The 15,228-nt window shown below is 38.7% G+C and overlaps 1 protein-coding gene across 3 annotated transcripts in view; it reads right to left on the minus strand.

The window, feature by feature from the left end:
- Positions 1-15,228, minus strand: part of LOC147076064 (uncharacterized) — a 28,182-nt gene that overhangs the window by 6,071 nt on the left and 6,883 nt on the right. For 2 of the 3 annotated variants that reach the window (XM_085941548.1, XM_085941549.1), the window contains exons 2-10: positions 9,547-11,366; positions 8,693-8,911; positions 7,947-8,040; positions 6,297-6,412; positions 4,641-4,805; positions 2,940-3,104; positions 2,351-2,533; positions 1,236-1,350; positions 140-590 (exon numbers count right to left, since the gene is read on the minus strand). In XM_085941548.1, coding sequence (XP_085797674.1) covers positions 140-590; positions 1,236-1,350; positions 2,351-2,533; positions 2,940-3,104; positions 4,641-4,805; positions 6,297-6,412; positions 7,947-8,040; positions 8,693-8,911; positions 9,547-11,352 — 3,314 coding nt within the window. In that variant the 5' untranslated portion in view covers positions 11,353-11,366. Of the gene's footprint in view, positions 1-139; positions 591-1,235; positions 1,351-2,350; positions 2,534-2,939; positions 3,105-4,640; positions 4,806-6,296; positions 6,413-7,946; positions 8,041-8,692; positions 8,912-9,546; positions 11,367-11,917; positions 12,098-15,228 lie in introns of those variants that run through there. The other variant, XM_085941551.1, reaches the window with a different exon arrangement.

Below are 15,228 nucleotides of genomic sequence, written 5' to 3' on the forward strand. Positions count from 1 at the left end.
ACTGTCAGAAAATGTGTATGCATCAAATCCATGTGAATTTAGCTAAAGGCCTATCCTTTATAGTAAACGAGTAGAATTAAATTTTACATTATTTTAGGCCTTATCATTATCACCGAAGCCTTAATTTAATATAATTTACCTGCTTGGGGAGAGCCTCATCAATTTGTCACCATCGTCAATTGAACGTTTGACCAAATTAACGTCGTCCGCAACTCCTTTCGCCCCGATCCCATCGACAATCTCCACGATATCCTCTTGCCGTATCTTCAAATTGGATTGTTTACCCTCAGACGCCACCTTGTTTTTCTCCGACTGATTCGACACCTTCGTCTCTTTAACGTGCACATTTCGGTCTTTTCCGTTTTCGATTCCGATCTTCGGTTGCGGAGATACGGGCGTTTTAATGAGGTCATGTTGTCCCTGGTAGCCGTCGGGTATCGCCAGGATGACCATGCCCTGGCGCAAGGTTGGTGGGCGGACCGAGAGGCCGAGTGACGCGGCTTGGCCTGCCCTGACGACTCTACACGGAGCCTTGTTTCTGTGTAGTGATATCACTGTTATCGGTACAAAATCGCCGGAATCCAACGGACCTATAATTAAAAAAAAAAAAAACTATTACCAGATGGACATAGTATAATATGCCCATTATATAATATTGTAAATGACACAATAACATTTCAGAAAGTATCATAGTAATAATTTCATTGACTAATATTTGAGGCTTTCACGGTTTTGTTTATCGTAGTAGATTTTTGGGTTTCCACCGTGTGTCCTACTTCCTTCTTTACTCAACGTTTCGGGCTCGTTGCATAGGCCATTATCAAGAGACGATATGTTTTATGATGAAAATGTAGTGTAGGTATGTGAATGTAAACATTGCTCTAAGAATGTCAATTATGTAACGATTGACAGATTACTCTGAGCAACGTTTGCTCTTAGCTAATCGGATATTTTTGACATTCTTAGAGCAATGTTTACATTCACATACCTACACTACATTTTCATCATAAAACATATCATCTCTTGATAATGGCCTCTGCAACGAGCCTGAAACGTCGAGTAAAGAAGGAAGAAGGACACACGGTGGAAACGCAAAAATCTACTATGATAATTTCACTGACACTTTCAAAGTGACCTAACCTAACTGTTTGGACCAATTCCCTGTAATAAACCCTCCAAACAATCTGAAATCATGTCCATCCATGTTCCTCACCGCAATGTGAGAGCTCACTCACCAATCAGAAGCTTGGTCCTCTCCGTGAGGACGCCCTTGGTGAGAAGACCGCCGACCACGGGGCCACTGGTTCCGCCCACTTTGAACGTCTCGTCAATCTGGAACTCTACCGGTTCCTATAAGACAGAAAAAAATAACATGTATATAGGACATACCGCATTAGTTATCATGTATTAGTTTTAACAGAAAATAAGTCATAATCGGAGCGGCACCGAGCAAAAAAGCGATGCAATAGTCTTGATGTAAGTGAAGACAGTTATAGAAATCGTAACAAAAATCAATTACACTACAATGTGTGTGATTATCAAGGTTACTTGTTATGGTAATAGATTTTTGGATTGTCAACGCGTATTCGTACACTACAGCTGTACATTTCAGTGACATGGCCATGGGAATATTACGCGGAACAATTCAACTATGGTAGGAAGTCTCTAAGGAAATGGCATACACGAAGCATGTTTCAGTGTATAGGATTTCTCTGCACTCACACAAAGAAGAATTCAGTCGCTACTTCTGGACGCTGTACACACAAATACTTTTTAACACCACAACGCGCCATACGAAAGTAGTGTAGTGAAACAGTAATGATACCTACTTGATAATTATCTGAGAAATCTGGAGTATCCATTGTTTGTTCTCACAAGGTGCAGAACTAACCTGCCATTAGTAATACCATTTGGGGGGGCAATACATACCTCTGTTCAATCAAATTGCTTCGGATATTGATATATTCCACTTATGTGAGGTGAGTTTAGGTGAACTTCGTTCTCATATTACCCTATATTATTATTTTTTATGTCATGTCGCTTTAAATTTGTAATTTATAATGTTCATTATATTATGTAAAAATAAATAAATTTAAATAATTTAGTAGAAGTGAAACAATAATAAATCTAATATGACCTTACTGGGAATCAAGCGTCCCTGAATGAGAAACTAGTGCCCTACGCATTGAACTAAAAGGTATGAAAATGTTCGAATGGTAGAACTAGGGGCCACTGAATTGACAAAATAGTTATATTCTGCAAAAGTACATAACGAGGTTAAACACAGGACCGAGAGGAATGGAATCAGCTTTTATTCAATGGTAGATGGATTCAGGCTAATGATGATTACCTGTTCGAGTCTATCCCTCTCGCACGTGGCCATCGCGGGTGGCGCCAGAAAGAGAAACCATCCCAGCGTATCCAGACCGCAGCCGGAAACAGAAGACACAGGAAACACCGGAACGGCGACGCGCGATAATGCATTCGAAGCCGCTAGAATGACGTCGTCTTGTGTCAGAACTGGCAACGGGACCTAAAAGAATGGATAACACTTTAAACAATCTACTGGTGAATAAAAAATCATAACTTTGCATAAAAGTCAGTACACCATGTGCTCTATTCCAAGTAGTTAACTCCATAACGTATTTTCATTATTTTTCTTGATTCGATAACTTCTGGATCAATTCCAAGTTGCAAGTTAACACCTAACACCTGATACACGTGTGCAATGCCTAACTTTTCTTATCATGTCACTTCGACGTTTGGTTAATCTAAAAAACGATGTCGTCGAACTGGAACTACTTCGGAGGAAGAATTGTGACAGTTCATACCCCAAGATGGTTAACTCTTGGAATGCATCATAGCATTTTTATTGATTAGTGTTGTGTTGGAATAGAGTTGGAAACATAATAGGATGAACAAAAGAGTTATGATCTGACCTTTCTGCAGCCAATAGTGTTCAAAGCCTGCCGCAAGGCCTCTATGACTTTGTCAGGGGGCGTGGAGTCGATTTTGGTCACCGCGATGAAGAACGGAAGGTCAAGAGCAGTCACTAAAGCCAGATGCTCCAGCGTCATCTGATTTATGCCGGCGGTTGCAGAAACCTGAAAGAAATGACAAAGAATTGTGATTTTTCCAAATAAATTATATTTTCCTTTATTCATGTCCGCTCTTTAGCGCATATGGACACCACGCAGCGCCTAAAAGATTCCCCTGTCAGTCGGCAGTGTTCTTACATCCTCAAACAATCCGTGGATGGTATTTAGTGGACAATGGAATCCAGTTGGCTTCTTGATTCTGATCTAGCAGTGATTAGAGGATGTGTGGTCTGTTATCCTATTATCTTGTTACTTTTTAAATCATACAATTGCACGTAAGGCAGTGGCAAGGGGTGGAGGTAGGCTGTTAGGATCCAACATAAATAGTGCACACTAAAGTTAGACAGTCATACTTATCTGTTTTCATTGACTAATAATACAAATTGCAGATGGTGTTGGTTAGATTTTAAAATTCAATTAAACCCTGTGTAAACCGAGCCATAATAAAATAATAGTCAAATTTTTTTTTGTTTATTTATAAATTATCTGAACTTATGCCATTAAACCATATAAAATTTTAGATATTTTATAGATAAAAGAATATTTTAATCGATTAAGGTTTGGTTTAGGCAGGGTTTAATGAATTCTAAAAACTAACCAGAACCATCTGCAATTTGTATTCTTAGCTCAATGAAAAGAAATAAGTATGACTGACAAAGTTTAATGTGCACTATTTACATCAAATCTTAACAGCCTACCTCCACCCCTCAGCACTGACTCACGGAATCTACATGTATCTGTTCTCAAAGCTCACCATTCAGGTGTAATAACTCGCTACCGTAAAGTAGTACCTACCATCAAAGAACAAGCGTTGAATAGGCGACATTTTGTTTTAACCGATTACAGCTGTAGGTACCAGACATTCTGTTTCCTGTGATGTGCAGATTAGCCGGTTTCCGAAGTCATTCACATATTTTTTTGGCAAATTCTGTACGTATCGCATTGACCATTTGCATATACATACCTCGTATATAGTAACACTGACGTTTCGGTCACATAGGCAGGTGCTTCGCTAGGTGCTATGCTTGTCTACTAAAAACACTACTGCCACATTGCACGCTACATGCTTAGATACAAATTCATTTGAATTCATTTGACATTTGGGAGCGTTCAAGTCAACAACGTAAAAATATGTCACTCTCAAAACTAACCAGAAAACTACTTCTCACAGAGAATTTAAGTTTAAAATTTCGAAAGTCTCAAATTCGAACTTGTTGGGTGCATAATGTCAATTCGCCCCATGCGTCATTATTCATAACCTCAAAATATACGGTGTTTGACGTTTGTCATACTGAAGAAACATCCGCCATCTTGCATCCGTCATCTAGGTGACACAATAAAAATAACCAACACGTTTGTGCGCCGGGAGACTCACAAGGTAACTAATAATCACGTAGCGAGGCACGAAGCGTGCAGTGGAGTGTGGCCATTGCGATAGTATAGTGTGCGTCCGTTCGCTGGGATATGTTACCTAGGACGTAGCCACCAAGCAAGGCATCTGCCTATGTCGCCTTAGCCTGAACGATTGTCAACAATACTAACCACTAGCATGGCGTAGTGCGGGGAATACCCGGTGAGGCCTTGAACCGTGGTCTTGAGGTATTTCCTATGCCCAGCCAGGTCGATGAAAGACACAAGCTTGCTGCTGCGTTCAGCTATCTCCTCGGAAGTCATCAGCTCGCTGTACGCGTAGTTGATCGGGTGACCCTGCAAGCGAAGCAACCATTATCAAAAGATCAGAGATAAGCACGAAATATATTATGATGCATGTCGTCTACTATCACGTGACGTCACAGTAAGCTGCCGCTACGGGAAAAAAGTGTGTAATGTCGTTTTTCTTGGTGTTTAAAACGTTATCAGACTGATGCTCCCATCCCATAGCACATTTTGAATGAACATTGTATTGCAAAATCTGCCAAAAATTACCAGAACAACAATGAGGTCACCTTACGTTCTACTGCACTGCATCGACACCTGCATGATTCAATAAACGTTTTTATCATCTTCCACATACCTATACTTTTTCGACTGTCATGTCAAAATCACATTTTTTGTTTTTAGTGGTTGGCACTAGGAATGTATTTTCTATAAGAATGTTGTCTATTATCTATTATCTGCGGGTTTTATCTATGGATGTCATGTCGCACGTAATTTTAACGTAGAAAATGTTAAAATCAATTGAATTTAGCATGAATAATTAATAATAATTCAAATTACTAATACATTATAGTTGGCACTCTTCATCAGTGTCATTCTTCGGTGAATTTACAGAGATGGTGATCGTTCAAAATATTCTGCAAAATGACAAAACCACTAAATTTGTCGCCGCGACTGCGTGACAGTAGGCGACATGCACCTCAATTTGATTACAACTATATTGTTTTTCACAACAAACAACATCTTGTGTATACATAATTTGAATACACACTAGAAAAGATCTTTTACACCAGACGGTACTTGAACCTGTATCCCGCTAGATTCACGCCAGTATGATTTTCCAATTAAGCTACGGGCATCCCACTTAATTACGACGATTTCAAATAGTAGTTGTTACATGAAATGCTTATCGAATTGCATTATAATATTGGCTATCGTATTTGTAATATTTTTTTCAACAAAGATATTTTTTCTAGTGTGTATATACATGAGATGTCTTCAAATTATGTATGTTCAATATATATTATATAGAATGTTACATTCTCAAATGTTGTCTTATTCGTTGAATAAAAGAAATAGTTTATTAAACATCTTGTGAATAGAATATGATTCATTCGGAAGATAGATATATTTATGTGAATATTTGTTTTCTTTTTAGTGGGACTACACGTGGCGTTTCCGAGAATCCCTGTCACTCGCCAGTCTTTCAGCGTCTTCCCGGGTCATGCCATATACACCCTATGGACAGCAGGCCAGGTATACATGGGTAAACATATACAAGGTAAACATGTGGCCGAGCCAGATCCAATGTCATTTCATCACCTTTAATGCGACGAAAGAATGCACCATGACACACCATTATCTGGCACAAGCAATGCTACGAAAACATTTCTGGAACTCGCTCTCACGCAAGTGGAATATATTAATCTGAAGCAATTATAAAAGCTCGGAAAGCATTCATCAGGCTGTACCAATACAGTGCCTTCAAATTAGTGGATTATAAAGTGTTTTAATATCCGGAGAAGACCTGATGATGCTCACCTGAGGGTCGAAACCGAGTATCTCGTGACTGACGGAGCTGGTACGGCCAGTCCTCACCTCGTGAAGGTGTCGGAACATGTTAAGACGGGCTCTCCCCCGACCATTGTCCAGTTCTCCTGTAATATAAATAAAATATAATACGTTTAACGAATAATCAATGCTGTTTCATCTCCTAGACGGAGCATATGGCCACGAGACAAGGTCAAACAACCTAATTTTGTAGGAACATTCATAAATCATCTTTTTAATGAAGTTAATTTAATTGAATAAATGCATGCACTGCGGATAAAGCATTCCTATCATTTTGACAATACAATTTGATCGTGAGTATTGCAACATTACATCAATTGACACATGCAAATAATTTATTATACGTTTCATTAATTTTTAGAATAGTTGGTGCAGTTTCCTTAATGTTATAGGTATCAAGAATTATTAATATCTAATTGCAGTAATTGTATTTTAATGGTTATTTATTATTATGGACGTTCGTTGCAATGCATTGATAGGTTAGGTATTTTGTCGCTTTTATGATTTTGTTTGATAAATGCCTGTTTTAAGTTTTATTATTTACTTGATAATGTCCCTTTGAAGAGGACGAAACCGGTACAAAATTTAATTAATAACGTGGAATAAGTACTGACATACTCCTGGACTCCCGTCTTCAATGGGGAGCCGGAATTAAGTTTTGTAGGCCTAAACGTGCAGCTTGGCCACATAGTCAATTAACAGAATAGGAAAGACTTATGACATATCACTTGGCTATCTGGATAAAAAGGAAATGTTAAATTTAGAATACTAATTATAATATGTACCTAGATATAAAATTTCAAACCAATAGTAAATCTATGTTAGATTTTTTTTTCAGTTTAAAAGAGATAGATGTAAAAGATGCAAGAGTGGAAGAGAGATAAGCATGAGATTTCTTTTGCGATATCTGTACAATTATCAGGCGAGCGTTTTAAAACATTTAAAAAGCAGTCGAAAAAATACGTAATCACGAGCAAACATGGAGTTGAGTTCGCGAACTCACGCGCTAAAAATAAAACTAGTGTCGGCCATTAATAAATAGAATATAAGTGATATTAAGATATAGTTAATTAAGGAACTATGGAAACAATAATAATAAATACATATGTCACTGTTTAACATAAGTTTCTTTCTTGTAAAAAAAATAACCATTGAAAATACAAAGCCACGGGGGGCTCACCAAAAAAAACAAAGACTTTTATTTAATTTATTTTTGTGAATCCTGAGTTCAACCAATACCCTGAGCTAGCACAGAACTCGGGATATCTCAGTACCTACTATAAAATTGTATTTTATTTAATTAAACAAATAATACAATGCAGTTCCACCATGAATTGACAGTGAACACTATAAAAGAAATTAATCTATACTCAAATAAATTTGGAAACGCGTAAATAACAAAACAATATTTACTTGATTTCTATTTAGAATATGTAATTATGACAGCTGCAATTTTTGCTTTAATTTCGCCGTTAGGGGAGTCACTCATTTGATTGGTAATATTATGCCCGTGAAGGTCTTGAAGGGCAATGTCAATTTTCGTACGGTACACATTAATATGGCAGGTCGTTGCATGCATTAATAATTATGTATATATTATAATCTAATTATTTTTGTTACCTTGGGTCAGCACGCCAACCAGGGTGGATTTCCCAGCATCGTTGGATCCCATGACTGCCACGCGGACCTCGATGTTGTGCTGGTCATCCGGAATCTGTCGATAAAACAATAATAAACCTAGCATTATTACAGACTTTCATAATATATTAATACAGATTTACTGATCAAACGCTTCGCACGACCCAAATGCGATTCTCATAAATGGCACAAAAATCGATCAGATCAACAACTATGGTTTTTATACTATACTATAGTACAGATTTTTAATAACACAGGTTTTCAATACGCTGTAAAAAAAATCAAATTATATAATTCTGCAATCGCTGGAAAACCTTAATTAAACGGGACTCAACTCGGTGTTGCCGGCAATCTAGGTATATCTCGTCTAAAGCGCCGGCTAGACGCTAATGTTTTACGACAAGCTTACCTGCACAAACCGGTTTGTATCGGGAAGCCTGTGTGTATGGACGGGAAAACTGAAGCGCACCCAACCCGAAAACCGCTATAAAAATCTATATCGCGCAGGCAAGTTATTGTACCGCGCAGGCAAGCCGCTACCGTCTAGCCGGCGCATTAATCAATATAATATGTTCAAAATGCTCGGGTGACTAAGTACAACGAAATAATGAGTTTAATAATTCTGTGGAGTTGTCCAGTCATCGATGACAAGTCAGGATAAGTACACTTTGGGAGCAGAAACAATCGTTGAGTGTTCCTGCAATTCGCCATAATATGAGCAGACTGACCTTTCTCACGAGCACCTCCGCCCTCTCCCTCTTAGGATTTCCCGGAACCCTGCCCCTGGTCAGCAAGGCGCAGGCGGCCCCGAGTCGCGCCGCCATTCTTCGCAGAGTCCTCAGAGACGCACGCAGCTCGCGGCTGCTGAGCCCGCGCACTCTTCCGCAGTCCCTGACTCCGATCTCGTACAGGGCTTCACCTCGGCCCTCTCTCAGACGCCACTTCATCTAAAAAGGAAAAGAGAACATTGATGATTTTTTTAGTCAAAGATGTAGTAGAAAACATTAATTATTATGATCACATAGATTTAAATTTTTTCACACTTTTTATTAAATTATGTCAATCGGTAAACTCAGTCAAAGCTCACTTGAGAGCGTAGTTTGTGTATCTGCTCCTGAGATGGTACCAGGTGTAAAAAACTGCTGATGCTCCCCACCAAACGTAGGGCGTCGTGATAAGCTCGATTAAGACAGAGTGTGATGCGGGACAGGTCAGTTCGGAGGGGTCTATGCTTGTGTTAATAATTTCTTGAGAAATGAGAATTATCCAAATTTTGAAAAATTCATTTCTCGATCACCTCTAGTCATAAACCAAAACTGCCATCAAAGTCTTGATCTATGCCGACTAGTTTTTGCATTTCCATCTTTTTAATCTGTTCTGTGCGAAAACTAGAAATTAATTGACATACTGAGGATTCAACGGTTACAAGTGAATCAGTCACCAAGTTGAGTAAAGTGTAGATTGAAAGTATGGATTTTTGAATACTGCGAAACGTGAAACTTTGCAATCTTCAACGAATTCACCAAAGTTTCTACTTAATATAAAGTTAGTAAAATGAAGAAAATAACCACGAAATACAAACCTGAGTGACGAGATGCTCGAATCGCTGCTTTGTCGGAGTCACCAGCTTGAGTTTATACTCAACGTTACCGAGTTGCGGCTCCGGCGGGAGAGCTTCATCCTCTGACTCGCTCCTGCAGTCCGATGAACCGTTCCCCGACTCGCTTCCGTCGCCATCGTCGAAATCAACCTCGTAATCGTCCAGAGAATCGTCCTCAGAGCATTCCTCGTCGAAAATCCTATCCAGAGAATCCCTGGACGACCTTTTGTCCATGTTGGAAGTCGGCACGAAAACGCCTGCATCAGATATGAATCCGGAGAAGAGATTCCTTGTCTTATCTGAACCGGAAAAGTTGTTCGAGTAGTTATTGTTACCCGTTTTTTCGTGGTTAACGAAACTAGGTTTTTCATGATTACTATTGTTAACAAAATTTGGTTTATCGTTGTTACCAGAGGTAACAAAACCAGGTTTTTCATATTTAAATTTATTACTTTTTGTCATATCTCCATCCGACTGTAGTTCAAAGTCGAAAGGTTCCGTTTTTCTCCTGCTACGTTTAATTTTATCGCTTCTGTCGTCCTTTAAATCGTTGACGTTAACGCCGATTTTAACGTCGACGTCCTTTTTAACGCAGACGGCGTTGTTCATATTGCACTGTTCGAAATTCTGCGTATTGCTACATCCAGTGAAGCGATTTTTATACGCGTTCAACTGTATGCTTGTATGGTCTTGCAGCACTGCTGGTAGACTCTTCGAAACGGGAAGATCAGCTTCTTCATTGTCTTCGTCGTCGGAATCAAGCAACGGCACGAAATTATTGTTCTTTTTGATTTTAGAATTCGAATTTTTATTCGAAAATAATTCTTTTTTGCTGGTAATTCGAAGAGCCTTTGACGAACATTGTGGGTCGATTACAGGTTTGACCTCACGCTTTCCTTTGTTTTGGTCGACCTTTTCAATAGCCATTTTTTCCACATTTTTTCCATCTTGCATCTTTTGACATTTTTCATTTATCCTAACGTCAAAACGATCGAGTACTTTCACATTTTCATTAGAACTAACAATAGAGTCGTTCAATTTTGTAGAACTTTGGACACGATTCTCAGTAGAACTGTCTTCAGTAACTAGAATACTAGAACTAACGCAATCCCTTACGTCTAAATCACGCGTCTCAACGCAACTTACGACCGGCGGAACGAAAGCGTAATTATTCTCCTTACGCACACCGATAACTTTATCATTTACCGATAACAATTCATCGGTTTCGGAGACTTCTCCGGTGTCTTCATCGTCATCCAGCCAGCTGCGTTGCGTGAATTTCGGTTTGGGCACGGAATTTTTCCTACGTCCCGGATTAGGAGCAGTTTTAGCCGTGCCTCTTTTGGCAGTAAGCGTAATAATTTCCATTTCATTTAACTTCTCCACTGACGAGAGATCATTCGAGACATTTGGACAAGTTTCGTTAACTGTAACGAAATTCGGTCCCGTTGTAACAACTTTTGCACGAGTTTCGTTAACGTCTTCGATTCCCGTCCCCTTTTCGTTACACACGTCAATCGGTTCACCTTCAAGATCTCTATAACTTACTACATGACTAATATCGACAGATTTTTCACAGCCATTTTTCTTGTTCCTTCTTACTCTTCCGCGTTTCCTTTTCCGCTTCTCCTTCTTACTGTGCTCCTTTACGTCCATCTCGCTTTCCTTCGCAGCTATCTCCGTCCCCCGGTCTATGATCTGGTCAACCAGAAGCGCGGCGGCATGGAAAATCGTCTCTCGTCTCTCTACGGACTGATCGCGGTCCGTAATCTGGGTGCGGTCTTCCATGGTAGGTGATTAATCTAAAAAGAAAGAAAAAACAAGGTTAAAACACTTATTCATTTATAACCAAACATTTTTCTTCTTCTTTAACCATACTTTGACAACATATCTACAATTTGTAGTCTTATAGCACCTGTACACGTGCATGGATTTACTGGCATATACTGGCATTTACTGGCATCTCAATATTCAAGAGTAAGCGAGACGCGATGTTATCATTTTATGGTATCTGACAGGTCGTAAAAATCGGTTAACCTCAAAACGAGTGTTTCCGCGATGTAGTTAGGATTTTTTGCCGGCAAGTTCGCCACTGTCGTTCTACTGCGCAGGTGCAGATCGAAAAATGCGTGAAAATTCAGAAGCTTCCGAACATTTTTGATTCATGCATACAATCTTGCAACTGCAGGATAATACATGTTTACACATAAATTTTCTTATTACGGCCGCGATAATACGTACTGTCCGCAGTAAATCCATGCATGTGTAAACGGGGTATTAGTCAATGAAAAAAAAATACGTATGACTGACAAAGTTAAGTGTGCACTATTTATGTCGGATCTTAACAGCCTACCTCCACCCTTCGGCACAGCTATACAGTTATTTATTTCTGATACAACAGCTAATGGTACATCAAGATCTCAGGTATTTTAGTTTCGCTTTCATACGTTTATACAAGAGGAAAATAATCTCTTTACAGTAAATGACATCATGACAACAAACCTTCACGAAAACAAATTTGCTCTCTCTCTGTACAAAACAGATGTGTCCGTTCATTTATTTGGTCGCCAGCCAAAAGAAAAATAAACAAAAAAATACCAAACATCGAATAACTCAATATTTTTGGCGGAGGTCAAAAGAGGGCAACACTGCTTGCCAAATTTTTTACCAATACCAAGTAAAATCGTTACTTAAATTTGGGAAAATTTCCAATATTATTATCGGTCCGTTTTGACATGTTTCTTCATTTTCGGTTACACAAGAAGAAAGTGTTATGTAATGTATCCAAAGAGATTGAACTACCGTGCACAGGAGAATAGTTTGGGGGGGGGGTCTTAAATTTTTAAGGCGGCGGAGAAAATCTAGCAGGTGCCACTGACTTCCACATTTACCCCGCCTACTATTGTCCGACAACAAGAAATCGGTGATAACAGGAAGTCGCTGTAATCGCATGTAGACGACTTCTACTGAGGTATCTGTCATGGCGGCAACGCGTGCTGGAGGCGTGTTTAAATAATATATTGGCTCTCCTTTTCTTCTTCGCAATAATTCATTCAAAAGTTTACTATTAATGATTCTAACATCACTCCTGATCGTTTTAGACCACAGAACAGATAATAAATAGAATTCCGATATGCTATATACCAATACAGTATCATACGAAAATGAACCACGCATTATAGACGTGCAATAGTGTGTAATACACCAATATTAAATGAGCGTCAATGCATAAACCGAGAGCAGTTGTCAGTATTCGATGTATAACGTATTCTTGACACGTGTTTAAATTTATCCCGAATTCTTCCTTACTGGAGATCGGTTGCCTGTTGAGTGCGAATTTCAAAGTAACACTTGTTAGCTATCCACAATGTGTTTCAATAATGTTAGCGTTGACGGTGGAGCCCAGTCTTCCATCTCAGCATCATCATCAGCCGGGGTCGATCTACAACTGGATGAAGGCCTCCCTTGGCTCCCTTCACTCTTCTCGGTCCCTAGTTCTTCGTTGCTTTGTACATCCACCGAACTTTATGAGTTAGTCTATCTAGCAAGTTTTACAGCAATCCTGTGGGCATTTAGTAGTATCACAGAATTTGTCTAGCAGTTTTCCGCTTGCTGAGCGACATGTCCGGCCCATTGCCATTTTATCTGCTTAGTGACCTCTATCACATCGTGTTCCCTTGTCTGCTTTCTTATCCATCGGTATCTTTTGTGATCTTTCCACGTTATGCTTGAGGTGCATACCTTTCCATACCACGTTATGCTATTCGTAATTTTTGATTTTCTCTTACATTATGAGCCCATGTTTTCACGCATTGGTAGCACATATTGCTTGAACACTTTACTCTTAAAGACACAATGGGAGGTTACTTTTGAAGACACTATTCAGACCGTGTCCGGAAACTTGTAGGTATGCAGTTCGCTGTATCACACTTAACTGTGAAATGTTGTATCGGAAATATATGGCCGTATAGTACTGACATAAAATTCATGTCTAAATAAAAACACGGTTCTTGTCGGTTTACAGTACACTTTACAGGAAGCCAGCAGCAAACAAATTTTGAAAATAGCCGATATACTGGATTAGTTGTTAGGTTAGGTTAGGTTTTCATTCTTAAATTCATGAATTTTAGCAAAATCAACAATGAAAATATTGAATTAATGTTCATATTGAATCTAATAAAATTGGAGACCGTATAGCATATTGTCATCTCTCGGTGAATCGCGCCATGTTACATTTACATGTAACCTATTCAGACGACCAAATGCACTCCATGCCAGTTTGCTTTTGGGAGCAATCTCGTCATACATAACACTGTCAATTGACATTTGTGTCGCTAAATTTCAAAACCCGCTATAACACTTTTTTGAAATAGTTAAGATATATAGGTATATCGTTGGATATTAAAATCTCTACGTGAAAATTTTATCGCCTCTTCCAAAAGCCGCTACGACTAACTGTCATTTATGAAACAAAATCAATGTGTCTATCAAATCTCGCTATAACACTACTGAAACATTCAAAAACCTTTTTAGTTCAAAAAGTTTTTATTGATTTTCTCAATATAATGAAAAAGTGTTATAGCGGGTTTTGAAACTCAGCTACACATTTGTTGTCCAAGATAGACTTAGTTGTTGACCCGCTCGATTTGATTGCCATTAATGACGATTGCTTTTGGTTCAGCAAAGCAGTTTATCACTACTTTTGTCTTTGAGACATTTATATTTCCACGGAACTGCATCGAAGAATACTTAGTACTTTAAAATCGGAGCATTTATACAAACTATGAGGCAATCACAGCTTGGAGACCTGGACCGCCCCTAAACTTTGACGGATACATTAAAAACTGTTGGCACGGTATACGTTTCTTTGTTCTATGACCGTGCCACTGAGAGAAACCAGTTTGGGGCCAAAATATACACGTCACTCAATAACATAAGCACTTGAAATCGGTGCCAAAAATTCTGTATATATACATACGTAGGTAAACATGTCGTATTTATTTCTGTTTTCAACTGACACTAAGTCAACTGTCATGCCATTTTTTTCTTATTTACATAACAACACTGTACGTCGAAGATTCACAGCTGGATTCAGACATCTACAAGCTCCTTGCAAATAATAGGTCTAAACATGCACTGAGGACCTTTTAATTAAAAAAAATTTACCACATTTAAATAACATGCTAATTATATCTAATGGCCACCTGATGGGCAACGCACCAGTTGCGTTGGACGCAGTGAATGGGTTAAACTACCAACTGGAGAGCCGTTAATAGAATTATTATAGAATTAATAATGAAAATGACGACTAATAAACGTTATTTTAAAACTATTTATTTTTTTACATTTGTATACAAATAATACCTATTACCCGAAGCGGAACTGGAGCAAGTATTAGTTCCCGGAACGGAGCAACTCAAAAAAGGGTCCGCTTCAACCCTGTGGTCATTTCATCATGATTTAGTTATAAACCATTTCGAATTTTAGACTCATTCATAGCAAGCTTCACACTTAATGTCAATACAGTCAAGCCAAGAGATAAAACACCGTTGACACTGTGATAATCTATATCGTCACTGTTCTGGCAGAAGACACTAATTCGAAAATATTACATTGAGTTAGTTATACCAAAATGTTCCTTATTTCAAACTTTAACATCTGGAA

The sequence above is a fragment of the Rhyacophila brunnea genome, unplaced genomic scaffold (genome assembly GCF_057557595.1).
Source record: "Rhyacophila brunnea isolate RB1 unplaced genomic scaffold, BYU_Rbru_1.0 scaffold_13, whole genome shotgun sequence".
Lineage (NCBI taxonomy): Eukaryota > Metazoa > Arthropoda > Insecta > Trichoptera > Rhyacophilidae > Rhyacophila > Rhyacophila brunnea.